This window comes from Podarcis erhardii (genome assembly GCF_964252035.2).
Source record: "Podarcis erhardii genome assembly, chromosome: 2".
Taxonomy (NCBI): domain Eukaryota; kingdom Metazoa; phylum Chordata; class Lepidosauria; order Squamata; family Lacertidae; genus Podarcis; species Podarcis erhardii.
Window position 1 is genome coordinate 82426652 of NC_138498.1, and position 18697 is coordinate 82445348.

General features: G+C 41.9%; 1 protein-coding gene across 6 annotated transcripts; it reads left to right on the forward strand.

The window, feature by feature from the left end:
• The first annotated feature begins 1322 nt into the window (after window positions 1-1322).
• Window positions 1323-18426, forward strand: IL17RB (interleukin 17 receptor B). 6 transcript variants are annotated; one of them, XM_081848897.1, is made up of 11 exons: window positions 1323-1477; window positions 3177-3201; window positions 5970-6095; window positions 8628-8746; window positions 10987-11113; window positions 12483-12530; window positions 13394-13545; window positions 13728-13793; window positions 14518-14602; window positions 15033-15140; window positions 16740-18426. In XM_081848897.1, exons 1-11 carry the CDS (start codon window positions 1406-1408, stop codon window positions 17249-17251), a joined length of 1440 nt encoding a protein of 479 aa, XP_081705023.1. In that variant the 5' UTR covers window positions 1323-1405; the 3' UTR covers window positions 17252-18426. The 6 variants fall into 6 exon arrangements, with proteins under 6 accessions (XP_081705023.1, XP_081705020.1, XP_081705022.1 ...); XM_081848894.1 differs by lacking the exon at window positions 1323-1477 and adding an exon at window positions 1626-1781; XM_081848896.1 differs by lacking the exon at window positions 1323-1477 and adding an exon at window positions 1626-1747.
• The last annotated feature ends 271 nt before the right edge of the window (window positions 18427-18697 follow it).

Genomic DNA, 18697 nt, shown 5'->3' on the forward strand with positions numbered 1-18697 from the left:
AAATGTTGTGTGCGCTGTGTCATGTGCTCAATTATGTGGAGCACTGCTTATCTGCCCCTATTTTATGCAAGCTGGCACCCCTGTCCTGATCCATGGTCTCTCCTGGGTTTTGAGGTGCTTGTACAGCTCCTTGCCAAAGGGGGGGGGCGGATACATCTCCTTACCAAGGGTGCAAACGATGAGGGGGTCTCTGATACAGCTCCTTGCAGAGGGTGCAAGGGAGCCAAGGTATGCTTCTGTCAAAGACCTGCCGGCTATCCGTTGCCATGCCCTTGCCCTAACAGTTTAATATAGCCTTCAAAAACATTCCTCTCGCGGAACATAATTCAACAACATTTTATAAGCTTTAATACTCCCCTCATGAAACATAACAGAGCAGCATTTTTCAAAAGGAACTTTATTGCAGGCTGCTGACTGGGGCGACAACTTGAATATATTATGGGGGGGGGCGGACAGGTAAGCCCTGTGCCGCATAATCGATCACAAGAGGCATGCACACCATTTGAATGGCAATGACCAGTGCCGGATTTACGTATAAGCTAAACAAGCTATAACTTAGAGCTCCACTCTCTTGGGGCCCCCCCAAAAATTTACCTGGATGTACCTTTCCAAAATATAAGATAAAAAACAAATGAAATGAAACCTACATACAGCAACAGTGTTTTGTGTTGTGTACGCTCCTATTATGTAAGTATGCCCGCTAGCCTGTCCCCTAAAATATCACTGGTTTGCTCATTTCTATATATAGGGTGCGCACATTCTGCATGGACTGGTTGTAACAATTACTTTGATAAAATACATATTTTGTTATGTGCAAATGGCTTTAGAGCCATTTATTAGAGCCATAAATTACCATACAGCATATAAAAACAGCGACAATTTGTTGTTGACAAAGGACAGCAGGACATGTAAAGAGCCCCATTACCTTCAGTAGTTTAGGGCCTCATCAAACCTAAATCCGGCCCTGGCAATGGCCATCAACTGGGGCGAGGGGCGGCCCCCTCAAATATTTTATTGGAGCGAAGGGACCCCTGGGCACCTTGGAGTTGCTGACCAATGACGGCAGATAAGACACTTAAAAAGAGAGAAAGAAAAACTGGCTCTTTGCTGCTCGCCTCTCAAAGAGCGAGCAACTGCAACAAACAAGCTTGCACGTGGAAATAATCTCGGTGGCTTGGTTTTCATGAACTCGGGGCCTCAAGCCCTGCAGGAAGGTGGGAGAGAGGGCTGGTACCGAAGGCGCTGAAGTCCTGGCTCCTGGCTGCCTTGAAGCAACTAGTTGCCGGCTGACCGGAGGCCGGTGAGGGGCGGGGGCGAGGGGAGGCAAGTTATAAATGGCGGGAAGGCGGCCAGGAAGGGAAGCCAGCAAGCGAACAAGGAGGCGGAGGCGCAGACGCGAAAGAGCATGAACGCGGCTGTGTGGCTGTTGCTGAGCGTGGGGCTGAACTGTGGCAGTTCTGAGGGAGAAGCTGGGCAGGTAAGCGGGGCTTCAAAGCCCCTTTATTCTTTCTCCGCCGTGCGCTGCGGGTTGCAGCTGCCGCCCTCCCCGCGTGAGGCACCTCGGGGCAGCCTGCAGCGCAGCCCCTGTCGGGTTTCTGCCTGTAATAACTGAGCTCTTGTCTACCCAAGGTTGCAACCTCTTTTTCGAAACGGTAGCAGGGATGGGAGCGAAATGTTCGCGCCGCGCAGCAGGGTCGTGCTACCGAGTCTCCTTTTCCCAGAGAGCGGAGATCGTGCGAATCCCTCGGTACCTAAATGTTAGGAGTAACACGAATGTTAAGGTAAAAAGGTAAAGGACCCCTGGACGGCTAAGTCCAGTCAAAGGTGACTGTGGGGCGCGGCGCTCACAGTGGTCCCTTTTTCTCTGGGATGCCAGTAGGACCATCATGCGAAGATGCTTTCAGACCAGAGTCAGACTACCGGTCCAGCTAGCATTGCTTGCAGCGGGAAGGGCGCTTGGGGTTTCTTTCAGTCCAGAGTTTTTACCGGACCGACCTGGCGGGCACTAAACCTGGGACCTCATCTTCTGCACTCCAACATCTTCAATACAGACACGGGGATGTGTGTAAACAAACTCATATCGCTGTGCATTTTTGTGCCCTGCAGTTTTGTGCTGCCGCCTCACGCCGATACCGATTGTTTTTGTGGTTTTTATTTAAAGGTTTCAATTGTACCTTTAACTTCAAATGTTTTATCTTTGTAATCCATCCACTATTTGATGATGGACAGACTGTAAATGCAAGGAATAAATTAAACCATTTCTCTTAAAAATAATAATTAGGCGTGAAATATACGGCTGAAATGTTTTAAGTAGTTGGATAGTCAACTAAAAGTTTAATTGGTTAGGTTAGAGTATTGGATTTCTTTTTAAAATGGTAATACAAGCTCAGCAATCCTTGCATTTAAACTCTGTAGGAAGGACAATGTGGAGGTGAGTGCCAGCATAGAGCATAGAGTCCAGCTAGCTAGAAATCCCAAAAGTGGCATATTTCTTCCCAGAATCGTTGTGGCTAGTGATACTGGGCCCCATAAGTAGTTTAGTATTGGGAGATCTTGTGGTGAAGAATGAATGCCGAGCCTGTGTCAGTACTTATTTTCAAAATCCTTGGATTTATTAATTCCCACTTTACCCCTGAAGTGCACTTTTCCATTGTCTCCCAGGGTAGACTGATGCCAACACACTTTGGTTGTGATCATTGTTTGCTAAATACATGTTTTTTTATCCCAGTAGTGAGGGCTTTGTAGGAGGGGTGATTGTTAGCTTCATAAAATTCACATTTCCATGTGAAATTCATGTGTCTATACAACTGGAATTTTATTTTACTAGGACTAAGTAGCATTTTGGGGTTTTTTTGCTTTACTTCTCAGTGACTGCTTCCAGACTTTGGAACTCCCTCCCTGTAGTTGTTAGAGTGGCTCCCTCCTTGTTCTTTTTCTGGCTGCTGAAGATTTCTTGTTCTGACAGATTTATGGGAACTGACTGTTTTTAATGAAATGGGTGGTGCCGTGCTGTTTTAATTATATCAATTTGTTTTTTAATTGTTTCCTCCTATGTTTTTAACTGCTCTTATTTTTATCTGTAAACCGTGGCAGGGAATAATAATAATAATAATAATAATAATAATAATAATAATAAATCTTACTTTCTTTTAATCCTTACTTTCTTTTTATTACAGTCCATTGAGTGTTACGAAGAAAATGGTATGTATAAATAAAACATGTATTTTAAGATTTTATCAGTGCAATCCTATTATATGTTGGATATTGCTGCAAGATTTAACCTATAGATCAATTGGTTATGGCCAATTTTGATCAATTGATATCAAAATTGCAAGTTAAGAATGTACTTCAGATTCTTTTTAAAGACTTTTTTATTTCCACAACAAATATTGAAAAACAAAATATATCTTTTCAGCAGTGAGTGGTAACTTATATGTATTAGATTATGACTGAGTTTTTCCTTTAGTGTCTCAAAAATAATCTTTAGTTTTAATTGTGATTAAAGGGCAGGTGATTCCTGAGTCACTGTGGTGTAATAGATGGAGTGCTGGACCCTAATTTATCTGATTATCCGTCAGGGACTGGGGGGCGGGGATAATGAATGGGGTGAAGGGGAGGACTGTTAGGGTCTGTAATTAAAATCCAAGCACATAAACTTAACATTTGAAATAAATGTATCAGAACTGGATCATGTGTACAGTTTAGGGGTTCTTGGTTTTTTATGTAAAGAGATCATTCAAATCCTGGGAAAACATTCAGATAGAGGAAGTTCAGTCCCTACCCTAGTCAACAGTTGGCAAGGATTCAGGCCCTGCTTCTGGTGGCAATGCATGTTAGAATGGTGATTGGAAAATGTGTTGCTGTTAACCAGACTCAGTGTAACTTCTTCAGCAATGCTGCATCCCTATGGAAGATTTTCAGCATTTATACTGACTTAAAGAAGCTGAGAGTTTTCTAAAAAAACCTAGAGGAGAAACTAATAGGGGCCTTTTGGCAGAGTTACATTTTATGTGTTAGGCACAAGCCATTTCCTACCCAACCACCTCAGTTGTCTGGCACACACAACTCTCGGAGAACAACTTATCAGAAGCAATTATGCAGTATTTCCATTCAACCTGGTCTTGGTTTGTGCTGTTTCTTGAAATGAATGAAGTGGCATTTCATCCCTGGTTGTTCCCAAACAGAATAATTACACTTTAGTGTTCTTTTCCACCACTGCGTAGAATTATATGCTCTGAAAGAATTTGCCTTCTGTTTGCTAATGTGAATGCTTTAATAAATATATCAGTGGGAGGTTTAGAAGAACTCCTTGACACATGCAATTAAAAAGTAAAGTTCTGCATCAAAGCAGAGCTGGGCAAAATTACAAAAATATATAAATAGCTTAATTTAATTAAAATCTTACTAATTAAAGTTAAATTTAATTAATGGTCATATTGTGAAGCATTTCTTACTTTCTTTTTTACTGTGTTGTCATACAGCCAGAGGGCACTTGTGGAAAGGGTGAAGGGCCACTAACACTGATTGATATCATTTGTAGTAAATAATGTCATTGTAGAGTTGGAAAGTATCCCAAGGGTCATTTAGTCCAAGCCCCTGCAGTGCAGGAATCAAAGCTAAAGAAACCCAGACAGATGGCCACCTAGCATCCATTGAAAGAGACAATCATAGCATTTAACAATGTTATCCATTGAATTGGTGTGGGATATAAAGCTGTCAGTCAAGTCCAACATTCTGAGAGGACTAACTGCCTCTATGTGGCAGGCAGTTTTGTCAGTTGGTTGGTCGGTTGGTTGCTGCTAGGAGTGTTAACTGGTAACTGCTTGGATGCAGTCTTCTCATGACTCACTATTATCTAGTACAGTGGTACCTCAGGTTACAGATGCTTCAGGTTACAGACTCCGCTAACCCAGAAATAGTACCTCGGTTTAAGAACTTTGCTTCAGGGTAAGAACAGAAATTGCACGATGGCGGCGCGGCAGCAGCAGGAGGCCCCCATTAGCTAAAGTGGTAGCTTTAAGAACAGTTAAGAACAGTTTCAGGTTAAGAACGGACCTCTAGAACGAATTAAGTTCTTAACCCGAGGTACCACTGTATATAGTTTATCTGTTATGTAACCTAAGCCTGCCTTCAGGAACAACTCTGTAAACCTGAATGAATCTGATAGTAAAGTAGTTTGTGTTAGTATGATTCAGATTCATGTGCGTTTTCTTTAAGAGTGACAGAAAGGGATTATCAACCAGGAAGGTATAATTATTGATAGGACTCAAGCGAGTTAGCAACCCGCTTGTCGCTGCATAAACTCAAACGGGATCGTTTAAATTCTGCTAAATTATATATATGTTCCCGCAATTGGAAGGCACTACACATAGATGGTTGTGGAGTAGTAATGATGGAGTTCTTGCTACCCTCACTTTCGTATTATTCAGTCCAGTTCATTATGTCATGGTTTAAAATTCCAGGATTTAACTAGAAATCCTGCTCTGGAAGCCAGTGAGCCCACCAAATTCTCGTAAGCACCTACAGTGTCATAGCCAGCAGGAAAGCAGTGAAATCAGTTGAACAGTGCAGTGATTTGGCACTTTATATATTCATATTGTTTCATTCACTGCTTTCTTTAAAAAATATTCCTGCCACTTATTCCTAGGTTTGTGTGTGGGGGTAAATCCATAAGAAAAGGTAGTAGCCAGCAGAATATGTGCGCTCCCGTGCCACTGGGACAAGTTGCTTTTGTTTTGCTTACACACCTGAACTTTACCCCCAGTGGCCATTAGCTGGAAAATAATTTCATGATATTCCATGTTTTGATGTTATGTCTTTTTCTGGGTCCTGGCCAGTACTATAAATCCTGAATGCTAAGTGATACTAACTATTAAAGATTCTGGACAACTGTCGGGATATAGCAGTGTTTATTTTAAAATAGGTAATCCTTTAGGTTGCACTGATCTCTGATTCTTTGTCTTTCCGAGGGCCTTCTATTGAGCTGCTGAAGGAGCACGAATTTGTACCATCAGATATTTCTGGCCTCGATGCAAAGATCATTGAGAGGCGGGGAAAGTGCAACTTTAATATAACCTGGAGCCTTGGTGTAGACGGTAGGTCTCATAGTTAGTGCAACAGAGTGATTATGAAACTCATACTTTATAAACTCTTATTCATTTATAAAATTGGATAGAGGCCGTCTTTTTTATTCTTGTTGTTGTTTAGTCGTGTCTGACTTTTCATGACCCCATGGACCAGAGCACGCCAGGCACTCCTGTCTTCCACTGCCTCCTGGAGTTTGGTCAAACTCATGCTGGTAGCTTCAAGAACACTGTCCAACCATCTCATCCTCTGTCGTCCCCTTCTCCTTGTGCCCTCAATCTTTCCCAACACCAGGGTCTTTTCCAGGGAATCTTCTCTTCTCATGAGGTAGCCAAACTATCGGAGCCTCAGCTTCAGGATTTGTCCTTCTAGTGAGCACTCAGAGCTGATTTCCTTCAGGATGGATAGTGTAGCCCACACCAAATCTTGCACTCAAGTTTGAAGTGTAACATATGTTTACATACATCAAGAGTACCAGTCCATCCTGCTTTGATTTGGCCCTTTCAGCTCTGACTTCTGCTAGCAATAGAACCAGGGGCTCCATTTCAGTTTGGTGGGGAGGAGGAATATTCAGAGAAAGGTTGTTTCCACTTACATAAATGCAATGCAACAAAAGAAAATATGTAGTGTGCTTTAAGAGCCTCTGCGGTTGGTGCTTTCTTTGCATTCCTAATTACACAGCAATTTCACCATCACCTGTCACTTAGGAACATAAGAAGCTGCCTATTACTGAGTCAGACCATTGGGTCCACCTAGCCCAGTACTGTCCATGTTGGTAGTGGTTCTCGTTTTCAGGTGGGACTTTCCCTACCTGAAGATAATGGGGATTGAGCCCAGGACCTTGTGATGCAAGAGAGGTGCTGTACCACTGAGCCACAGCCTTTCTCCTAAAATAGGGAGTACGGTCAAACCTCAGTTGTTGAACTTAATCCATTCCGGAAGCCTGTTTGGCTTCCGAAATGTTCGACAATCGAGGCACAGCTTCCGATTGCTTGCAGGAGTTTTCTGCACACAAGCAGAAGCTGCGTCGGACGTTCGGCTTCTGAAAAAAGTTCGAAAACTGGAGCATATACTTCTGGGTTTTCGGTGTTTGGGAGCCAAAACATTCCAAAACGGAGGCATTCAGGATCCGAGGTTTGACTGTAACATGTATGCCTGGTGTGTATATCTAAGTTCACTTAATTATTTAACTGTAAACCTGTGTGGGAAAACCCAGTAAAACTGATCAGATATGTGAGAAATAATCACACATACAGTACGAGAAAGAGAAGGATTGACCACAACAAGGTCACTTTCCCCTAGCCTTGTTTTGCATAATACTGATTTGATTATTTATCTTAGATTAATGCTTTGGTGTGGGTGGGTGTCGAAATCTTAAACTCACACCCCAGTTCCTTATTTCCCTGCTCTCTTCCTCCTCAGTTCCCCGGCATCTAGCCGATAAGCACATACAAAAATACTTTTATGTCCTTTGTGAACACACAACTGGCATACACATGTTTACCACCATTTAAAGCATGCAGATACACATGGTAGAAACTGGAACAAAACATAATGGTGGGCAGAGATGTCACTCTGTGAAGCAGCTTTGTGTGAATTTGGAGAGGCACTAATTGCATATTTACTTGGAGCAGGGGTTGGGATGTTGGCTGAACCATAACTCCCATCATCCTTGACTATTGCCCATGCTGGGCTGAAACTGATGATAGTTGGGAGGCAAACAATATCTAAAGAGCCAGTGCCCCACCCCTGATTTAGGACATTAATATATACTTGTTTGTTTGCTGTAACCAGAATTTGCACAATGGTTCCTGAGATTAAGAAGGAGGTTTTTGTCTGTTTGGAGACAACTGGGTGCCACTTTGAATCAAGACAGCAGACTGAATCTTTCAAAACTGCAGTGATTTTATTTTATTTTATTTTATATTTTTTATAAATTTTATTTTCAATGCAAAATTACAACAAAAATTACAAACATTGATTCCAAAATAAAACTATACAAACAAGAAACAAAAACAGAACACAAAAGAAAGAAATAAAAAAACAAAAAAGCATAAATAAAACCATATCTTCATTCTAATCTAGTCATTACATACATATACACATATTGACTTCCTTCCTTTGTTCTAAGACCTCAAAAATTTTACTTTTTCTAAATTGTTGTGTCTAATGTAGATTACTTCTATCTTTATACTTTTTACACCAAATTTCTTTTTCTTTAACCCTGCAAAGCATCATTCATTACATACCAATATGCTTACCCCAGAACAATATTTTTTCACATACTCTTTAGCACCCCCCCATCCTTTTAATAATTTCTGGTCCGATTGTCCCCTTATGAATGCTTGCCAGATTTATACATTCACAAAATTTAATTTGCCATTCTTTCATTGATGGAATTTTTCTCCCTTTCCAATTTTTTTGCTATAAGCATCCTGGCAGCTGTCGTTGCATAAAGGCAATGCCTAGTAAACAGCTAGTATTTCTATAACACTTCGAACACAAATAAGATAACGCGAGTTTTTTGTTTGTTCTCTTTCCAGGCAGCATTATATTCCTGAAAGCCTCCAAGATATGTTTGCAGAAGGAAGGAAGTCGAAGCTGTATTAGATGTGATTACACAGAAAGGTTTCAAAACCAAACCATGCTCAGTGGTGAAAAAGTAAGAAAATGATTTTGTATTGTGCTGCTGTGGGGCAATGGGGAAGAATGTGAATTCATTTTAATTTATCTAAGGATTTACAGCCAGAAAGCTAGATAAGAGCCCGCAAACCGATACGGTTATGGAACAGGCAGAGAATCAAACACTGCAAACTTTTACAAGATTGCAGGAATGAAAGAAGCTTGAAGGCTATTGCAGCACAACTCCCTGCACTGAAACACAGAATCTTAACACATTTTAGCAAATCTGTCCATATGGTTCAGATAGCTATCCTCTAAGAGCACATACAGGCATGATGGTTGACATATAATGTTAGCCATACTCCTGGTAGTCTCATTTAAATCAATGGACTTACCGTAAGCCTTCTGTGAGTATGCCTTAGTTCATGGGTAGGCAAACAAAGGCCTGGGGGCCGGTTGGGGCCCAGTCGCCTTCTCAATCCAGCCTACGGACGGTTCAGGAATCAGCGTGTTTTTACATGAGTAGAATGTGTCCTTTTATTTAAAATGCATCTCTGGGTTATTTGTGGGGCATAGGAATGCATTCACCTTCCCCCCAAAATAGTCTGGTCCCCCACAAGTCTGAGGCACAGTGGACTGTCCCCCTGCTGAAAAAGTTTGCTGACTCCTGACTGACTTGGTTATCATCCATTTATCTGTTTGGTACTTAATTCAGCCAGACCCACACCCCAACAAAACACATGGCTGATGCTTCTGTGGCTTATATTTAAAAATTTTACTTTTGGTTTGTTAGTGTTGACGATCCACTTACTGGTCTGATGGAACAACAACAACATACATGTCAAGGTTACTTTGTAGAGGCTAGCTTGGGATCTGACATTATTTATTTATTTATATTTATTATTTATAAAAAAGGGTGGAGTACAATAATCAGGGGGTTTTCCAAATATGTTATTGGACTATTGGATAGGATAGGTCACACTTTGGATTTTGTGATTTTGTTAAGCCGGAAGATTGTGTTTTGTTGTGGATGATTTTTCTTTGATTCCCATCCTCCTTGCAGCAGCTTTATCCCACTGTAGGAAGGAGGCAGGGAGGATAAGAACAGTATACCAATGAATACTGATGTATCCAAATATATTCCTGGGAACCCTTTGGAAGCTTCTGGTTGATATAGCTGGTGCTCCTGTTTGTTATATCCTGATCAGTCTGTCGGATGCAGAAATGAGTTGGGCCAATTGTAAGCCAGACAAGAAACTGGTATTATTTAAGGCCGCAAAATCTCATTCTGAAAAGTGTATGTATATGTGTATGAATTGTGTTTTCATCAGTTCTAAGTAGCCGCTCGCCTTTTTTTTTTTTCAATATCAAGATGGCCAAAGCATCTTTTTCTGATTTAAGCAACCAGTCTTCTGCCCCTGTAATTTTGGTATTTTTCCATCCAGGTGAGATGAAGTTTGCAGTTGTTTAACTTTGGCATTCAGACAGATAAGGAAAATGGTCCTCATTTTATAAAACAAAAGTGTGCATCCTTATACGCTTAAGTACTCTGCTGTTTGTGACTGCTGATTGTTGCATCCTGATTAAATGGCTTACAGTCTTATCTGAGCCATGCCTTCATTTTGGCACAAGACATTTCAAACATGCTGGAACCATTCAAATAATTGCTAATGTACTTTTGAATGAATAAGTAATGGGGGGTATGCCCCCAAACTAAGCTTTGGGCTCCCCCAAATACCGTGACACAATCAACTGACCATCTCCTATTGAGATGCTCAAACATATTGTCCATCCTGATGCTTCATTTTAGCTCCAGTTGCACTAAACCTTCCTATACTACCAGGAGAATGTCTGGTTCGTTACTTCATTTGGGTACATTGTCACTTGTGGAAAATGGAGAAAGAAAGCTGTATTCATTTTTGTTTTGCTTATGTTCTAGCACAGGTGTAGGCAACCTAAGGCCCATGGGCCACAAGTGGCCCACGGGGGTCATTTAACCAACCCACGAGCCGCCCCCAAATCGAGCTGCCCACTTGAAGAGTCCCCACACACTGTGCTAAAGCGGTACAGCGTGGTGTGGGGACTCGCTTCCGTGGTGCCAGAAATCGTGTCTGCACAGAGGCAGACGCTGGAAATTGCGGCTGCACGCACGATCCGGCCCAGTGAACCAGCCTAGGCAAGGTAAACCTTGCCGACCCCTGTTCTAGCATCTTCATTTTTTGTTCCAAAAATATGCTCAAATATGAATATATTATGATCTTCAAACTTGTCTTATTTCAGTGGCAATTCTACTATATTGGATTTCCAGTAGATGAAAATAATGAATACCACATTGAAGTTTTCAACCTACCACCACCAAATCCAGGTCTTGATCCTCCTAAAAAACACATAAAACGATTTTCTCCAGGTAATTGAACAAATGTGATCTTAAATATTTTCACATGAAAATACCTGCTGTAAGTTTAGTTTGATGGGCTTTTCAGTCTATCTTCAAATTAAATGAACAGCTATTAAAAGGAGAACCGTAAACTGTTTTCAGTTTATCCAAATCATAATATTTTCATTCATGAATATGATATATATGTGTGTATTGTGCACACACACCCCTTTGAAAAAGTAATGGATCCAGCTAAGTTTTCTCTGACACAGGAAGCTTTTCTGGCTCCAATGCAATGTGTAAATGCAACCAACATGGATGCATAATAAATACATGAATTATCCAATTAATGAGATCAGCCAAGCATGCTGCTAATTAATTATCCATGTGATGGCAAACCCAGCTGTGTAATGTGTAAAACTAACCTTTCTCTGACATTTTAAAATATTTTGTTAAATAAAGTGAGCCTAACCATTGAAAATATATTTATTTCAAGATTGGGAGACTGAAACATTTTAAAAGAAAAGGAAAATAGGAAACTGCCTTATACCAAGCAGACAACTGGGCCATCTAGTGCCGTGCTCTCTATGTTAACTGGCAGCAGCTCAGCAGTATCAAACAAGAGCCTTACCCAGCCCTGCTTAGAGATGCCAGGAGCTTGAATTGGTGCCTCTGCAAAGTAGGTGTTCTGCTACTTGGCTACAGTGCTTCCCCCTTATCACTACTACAATTACACACAACCTTAAACAGAGTGATATGAGAATTCTTTTACTGACAAAGCTCATCGAGCTACAAAGCAATTGTAAGATACTTCTGCAGTATTTGTTAAAGCTACTGCAGTTGCTATGATAGGTAAAGGTAAAGGTACCCCTGACCATTAGGTCCAGTCATGGACGACTCTGGGGTTGCATTCTCATCTTGCTCTATAGGCCGAGGGAGCTGGTGTTTGTCCGCAGACAGCTTCTGGGACATGTGGCCAGCGTGACTAAGCCGCTTCTGGCAAACCAGAGCAGTGCACGGAAACACCGTTTACCTTTCCGCCGGAGTGGTACCTATTTATCTACTTGCACTTTGATGTGCTTTCAAACTGCTGGGTGGGCAGGAGCTGGGACCAAACAATGGGAGCTCACCCCGTCACGGGGATTTGAACCGCCAACCTGATTGGCAAGCCCTAGGCTCTGTGGTTTAGAGACCACAGTGCCACCTGTGTCCCAGTTGCCATGATAGGATTTCTTAATATCTGTTTTCCAGGTGAACCAACAGTTTAGTATTTGACATTTAGGTTCCATTCTGAAAAGATTTTGTGCAAATGAGATTCTTATGCTGAGTTAATATGCTGTATCTTGATATAAAAAGTTTGCCCAGTTTCTAATTATAAAAACTCTTTATTTAAATTCAGGTTGTAAAGACAGTGTGTTAAAATACTGTAAAACCTGCATAGAGAAAGGTAAGTGCAAACTATTCATTAGTGATGTTGAAAAGTATTTAAATAAAAAGAGGGTTTCAAATACAGTGGTACCTCTGGTTACGTACTTAATTCATTCCGGAGGTCCGTTCTTAACCTGAAACTGTTCTTAACCTGAAGCACCACTTTAGCTAATGGGGTCTCCAGCTGACACCACGTCACCGGAGCACGATTTCTGTTCTCATCCTGAAGCAAAGTTCTTAACCCGAGGTACTATTTCTGGGTTAGCGGAGTCTGTAACCTGAAGCATATGTAACCCGAGGTACCACTGTAATGGGTTGTATCCAATGAAGACGTCTTGTTCAAGCAAGGGGAGAAAGAGCAATTTAACCTAGTAGTTACCAGAGCATCAATTACAGTAGTTAGGCTATTCCCTGGGATACAATATGTAGAAAGCAGAATGCAGTAGTGGTGGGAGGAGTGGCTCAGGGCTATTTGATCATTATTCAAAACAGGTGCTTCCCACCTTTCCACCCCATTACCTCTGCAAGGTGGTTGGCAATCTGAAGTAAAGCACTTGAAACATCAGTACTACAGTACATCAGTTCTTTAACTGAACATGTAGGATTTTTGTAGGTTTAGTGCTGATTGGGTATGGTGCCTTAGCAGCAATTGTGCGCCTGCTTTTTACGGCTGAGTGGCCATTATGTCATCTTTCAGATGCTGCGCTACCGCTTTCCTCATCCCTGATCATTGGCCACGATGGCTGGGCCTCATGGGAGTTGGGTGTCCAACAACATAGGAAGGCCACCACCATGTAGGATAACCCTTCTTTAAGGACTACTGAAATTTCAATAGAAATTATTTTGGCATATGATTTTATCAGACACTTCTCTATTTCACAGGAAGCTTATGGGCCCCAAATATAACAGTATGCCACAAGAAGTCAGAAGTGGTAGTGAACTTTACAGCAAGTCCCTTTTGTTCCAAATATGTAATCCGCCTTCATGAGCCTGATCCATCAGGTGACCTGTATGATCATATCGTGGTTACCAAGGTAGGTGAAGAGAGTAACAAGCATTAGTGCAAATTTACTGCTTTTAAGAAAAATAGTCAAGAATTTTACAAAGCAAAAAGAAGAAGAATCCAAAGGGCTCTGTACAAATATGTATTTGCTTTTTTGAAGCTGTATGTAATAATTAGGCATATAATTTTTATCTTGTCTTTTCTTTGGATTAGGGGAATGATACTCGAATTTCTGAAAAAATATTGTTGACTGATCAAAGCAACAGAACCTTTAAAGAGGTAAAATCTAACTTCAGCTTAAAAGGAAAAAACAAATCTATTGTGAGTTCTAAACACTGTTTCTAATTATCGTTCTGCATGTGCTTTCTCATACTACTGCTTAAATCTAATAAAACTTGTTTTCAGACCTTTTTCCATATTAAAGGGCTAACTGTGTGTTATACGCAAATACATGTTTGTTTAAAAGAGACCCAGTCCCATTTTTTTAAATTTTGAAACAATAATATGCTTTTGGAGAGGGGATTTAGGATTCAAACTACCTGTGGCATTTGTCATGCAATCCCCTGCTACTGGTGACAGAGAATCCTCCCCCCCCCCCCACTAACAGCACAGTTCAGATGTTAGGATTACTGTGACCAGTATCATCTTTTACACTTGAAGTAAGTCACACTGAATATAATGTGACTGACTTCTGAGTAAGCATGTATAGGATTATACTGTGCTAAGCCTTTTTGTGTCAAGTTTGAACAAGAAAACAAATATTTTAAGGAAATACTGGGTTGTACCCAAAGGTCCCCTTCCTCAGCTGGAGGAAGATTACTTTAGTCAGAGGGTCAGAGCCTTTGGATACAGTCCTTACTTTCAGATTTGAATTTTATTTTATGTACTACAATAAGAAATTGGAGGGGCCAATCAGGGAAACAAGGTTGTTAAGAAAAATAAAAAGAATATTTTTGTGAGCACATAATTTAGCTGCATTGTGGGTTTATTTTAAATCTTCCAGCTAATTCCTCGTTTTCCACTATGCGAAGGTCATTGCCCAAGACATGCAGAGCATCAGGAGCTGTGTACTGAAGAACCTACAGATGGTTAGCTGAAACCTGCTGAATTTCACTTCAGTGTAGGCAACAGTAAGCTGGTGTAGTGGTTGGCCTTTATCAGAAGGACGAAAGAGGCAGAGGGGGAATATGAAGGAAAAATTGGAATAGATGAATTGGAAGGAAGAGGGACTCGTTTTTTTAACCTTGGCCAAATCTCTTTTTTCTCCAGTGATTTTCCCCTCAAATGTATCTCTCTTAGGGGAAATTATGTGTTCCTGCCTCTGTTAAGCCTTAGAACATTGCTTTTACAGTTTACTTTCTAACTTTTCTTAGTGATGTCCAACTGAGCTACTTTTTTAAAGAGCTTTTGTGGATGTAGAAAAGCCAATTTTAGCTTTTTTTATATACTAGGCCTTTGCTTTACTAGGTTATTCACAACTTGTTTCTTATGCAACTGACAATTCTTTTTCTCTTCTAGTCTCAACAGATTTTGTAGGCAATTACATAATTATTTGTTGCCTACTTGCTTCCTTATTTCTGATAGTATGCATGGTTGCTGCTCTACTGCATTACAAGAGGAAGTATGGTAAGTTTTTGTCTCTCCTCCGAGAAAGCCATAAGGCTTTTTTTTTTTTTTAAGAAAAACTTCGTTTCCTTATACTCAATCACTCTCACACATGCCAATTTTCCTACACTAAAATAATATGCACTTGTGCACTTTGTGTGAAGGATGGTATATGTGTTTTTGTTTTGCTGCAACTACATGGGTTGCAAAGCTGATGTACTTCTGTAAGCAGTTTGAGGGAGAGACAAAGCTCTTGAGTGTATATGAGATGACAAATTTTCTTGCTTGAACAGAGCCTTTTCTTCTTCCTTGGCATCTTCTCTCAAGGGGAGGGTAGAAGGGAGAGCTGACTGAGGTTTTATGTGTTGACCTCTCCCTCGCTGTGATTCCCTTGTATCCAGTACGGAGGGAAATAGATTAGAACATTTGGGAGAAGTAGTACTGTAGATTCCGGCGTATTAGGCGACTGGGCATATTAGACGACCCCCAACTTTTCCTGTTAAAATATAGAGTTTGGGATATACTCGCTGTATATCCTACCCCCCGCCTGCAGCCAACTAGAAGCAGCCTGAGGCGAAGCGAGCGAGCCCCGATCAGCCATCCAGCAAAGCAGCGGGCTGCGCTTACCAGCTGGTAGTTCTGGCAATTATGGGGATGCCCAGCTCCTTGGAGCCCCAGCTGAAGCCACACACCACCTTGCCGCGGGAAGGGGAGGCTGCAGTTGCTGCTGCTTCAGGATAGCTGCCTTCTATCCAGCGGTCCCCATGGTGGCAGGGTGGGCGAGTGAGCAAGAGGGCAAGGGCTTGGAACAGGGTGGGTGGGAAGAGTCGCTGCCGGTTCTTCCCTCGAACCCGCAGCTGCTGCCTGGCTCCCCAAGGCGCGTGTTAACTCTCTCCAGCCCGCAGCTGCTGCCTGGCTGCATCCCGCGCAGCCGTTGCCACCTGCCACAACCATACCCGGCGTATAAGGCTTTTGAGATTTTCTGGGGCACCGGGGGGGGGGGGGCAGAGAGCAGGCAGGTGCGGGGTTGGCATGCATCCCATGGGCGTGGTGCGCTGCCCGTAGGGGGGTGGTGTGCATTCTGGGGGCGTGGTATGCAGGAGGGGGGGCAGCCGCAATGGCACCCCACTGGGATCGCGCTGCTGGGGGCTGTGCGCTCCACCCCACCTCTTCCTCTGCCTGTGTGAATAGAACTGAAATACATGTCTGGCATTTGTTGGCAAATACTGTAGCAAATATTTGGGAGGCTCAGGGATGAAACATTTCTGATTAGGATTGGGAAAATAATGAATTCCCAAATTTATGGAATAGATATAGTTTGAAGGATGGCAGACAGTAACGTGTTATCAACTACTGGCTTCCATTTTCTCTACAAAAAGCAGGAGCAGGTCGGATATTAACAAACAAACCTTTTCCCTCCTGGTATTAATAGTTATGTATTTGGTGTTGTTTCTATATGTTTAGTATTTTGTATATATTAGACAAGTGTATTTTAAAACAAATCTTTCTGCTTTGTAAGTTCAAGTAAACAAATGCTATTTTTAAAGGCACTTAACAATGAACTTTGCTTGCTCCAAAAGGTTGTATTTAACAGTTTGTGGGTTTTACTTTTGTTAACAGGTACAGGCAGAAACTGGGCTCTTTCTCCACTAATGCAACACATACCTGCTACAATCCTTGTTGTATATTCCCAAGAAGTATGTTTTCAGCATACTGTCCTTGCTTTTGCTGAATTTCTACATGAATGCTGTCATAGTAATGTCATTATAGATGCATGGCAAAAACTGAGAATTGCTGAAATGGGACCAGTACAGTGGCTTGCAACTCAGAAAGAAATTGCTGATAAAATTATTTTTCTCAGTCCAAACAATGCAAATCCTGCATGTGATTCGACTTGCAGAACAAGTGTAGACAGCCACAGTGGGAACTCTGAATGTATGTTCAAGTTTGCATTTAACCTTTTTTGCAGTGACTGGAAAAACCAGTCTTCTCTCCATAAATACATGGTGGTTTCTTTCAGTGAAAAGAATCCAACGAACAGTCTCCCAAGTCCTTTGAATATTTGTCCAAAGTATGTCCTAATGAAGGATATTGATTCCTTTTGTAGAGACCTTTCAGAGCACAAAGTATAGTGAAGGTACAAAGTTAGTGTCAGATCTATCTTTGATTTTAATAATTGCATTCTGCTTTTCCAATGATATAGAGCTCAAAGCAGCACACAATAACTAGCATAAAGAATAACATTACAATTACTATAATCAGTGCTTTTCTTCTAGGGAAAAAATGTTGCCGGCACTGCATACCTTTGAGCCTGAAAAAAAGCACTGACTATAATCATCTCACGTAGTTCAGATGGTGCAGAAGAGTCCAATGGTCATCAAGGCTACATCCTAAAGCCCAGTAGGATCCCTGTTGGGCATTTTATAAAATTTATTGACCTTGGAAACACTCCCCCGTGTGCCCCCTCAGGGCTTTGGAGTCAAAGATGCAGCTCTCTAGGCAGAAACAATCGGTTCTTTCCAAATCTACCTGCTTCATGCCGGGAGCATGGGGAGAAGGGAGCAGGGAATTCCCCAGCCCTCTTTCTGAGGGGGAAGGTGCCAAACATCCTCTGCAGAAGCTGTCCTGGAACCCTTTAGTACCCCCACTTCTAGAGCTCATCCTATTTTGCTTCTGAAGCAGATGTGTCCAAATGTGCCACAGAATAAAATTCTGAAACTTTTAATTTCCTCACCACCTAGCTGAGCTTGCTCCTGCTTCTGGGAGACAGGGAGGGAGTGTGACATAAGTTGCAAGGAAAATCCCTCAAACTTTATTAACTGTTAACCAAAGAAGAGACCATTTGAGATTCCACATAATCACAACCTGACACACACGAGACTCATGGTTTCAGCCCATTCTGCAATGTTTATACAATACAGCAGTCGGTGACCTACTACTGGACCTTCGGCCTTGAGACGAGATGACAAGAAAAGAGATTCACTATGACTGTTAGTAGATTGCGGCATCACTCCTGGGTGACTTTATCAATTGGGAAACTGAAGTCCTGTTCGTGTCTGTCTCTTGTTCTGGACATTAGTCACCCTGGTACTGTTGGGAATTCCATTCCACCCTTGCTGCAGATATATGGGATTATTACATGTCACATGTCTGTTTACATTCCAGCACAGATTGCTGGAGTCCCATGAGCGGAACATCCGCTCTGTATTGCTTTTGTTTTTCTCTCTCCGAGAAGAACGACAAGGAGAGAGGCCATGTTTTTCTTTGTCCTGATTTATGTATAATAAATGCATACTATAGTACAGTATCCACGCCTTGAGCCTGATCTGTTGTGTGTTTCCACTGCTGAGCAAATGTGTGCTCCTGCTAAATAGCTTGAGTCGCAGATGCAAGTCGGAGGATGACTGATAGGTCTCCACAGTGGCAAGTCTGAGAAGGGAGACGCTCTGGCTGGAGCCTGTCCAGCTGGGTTTTCACCCCACGGTTCTGACAGGTACCTCTCATCTGGGGACTCAACAGTGCCTGCTCAATAACCTTTAGAAGCCTCTGGCTGTATGAACACATGCTATTTTTTATCA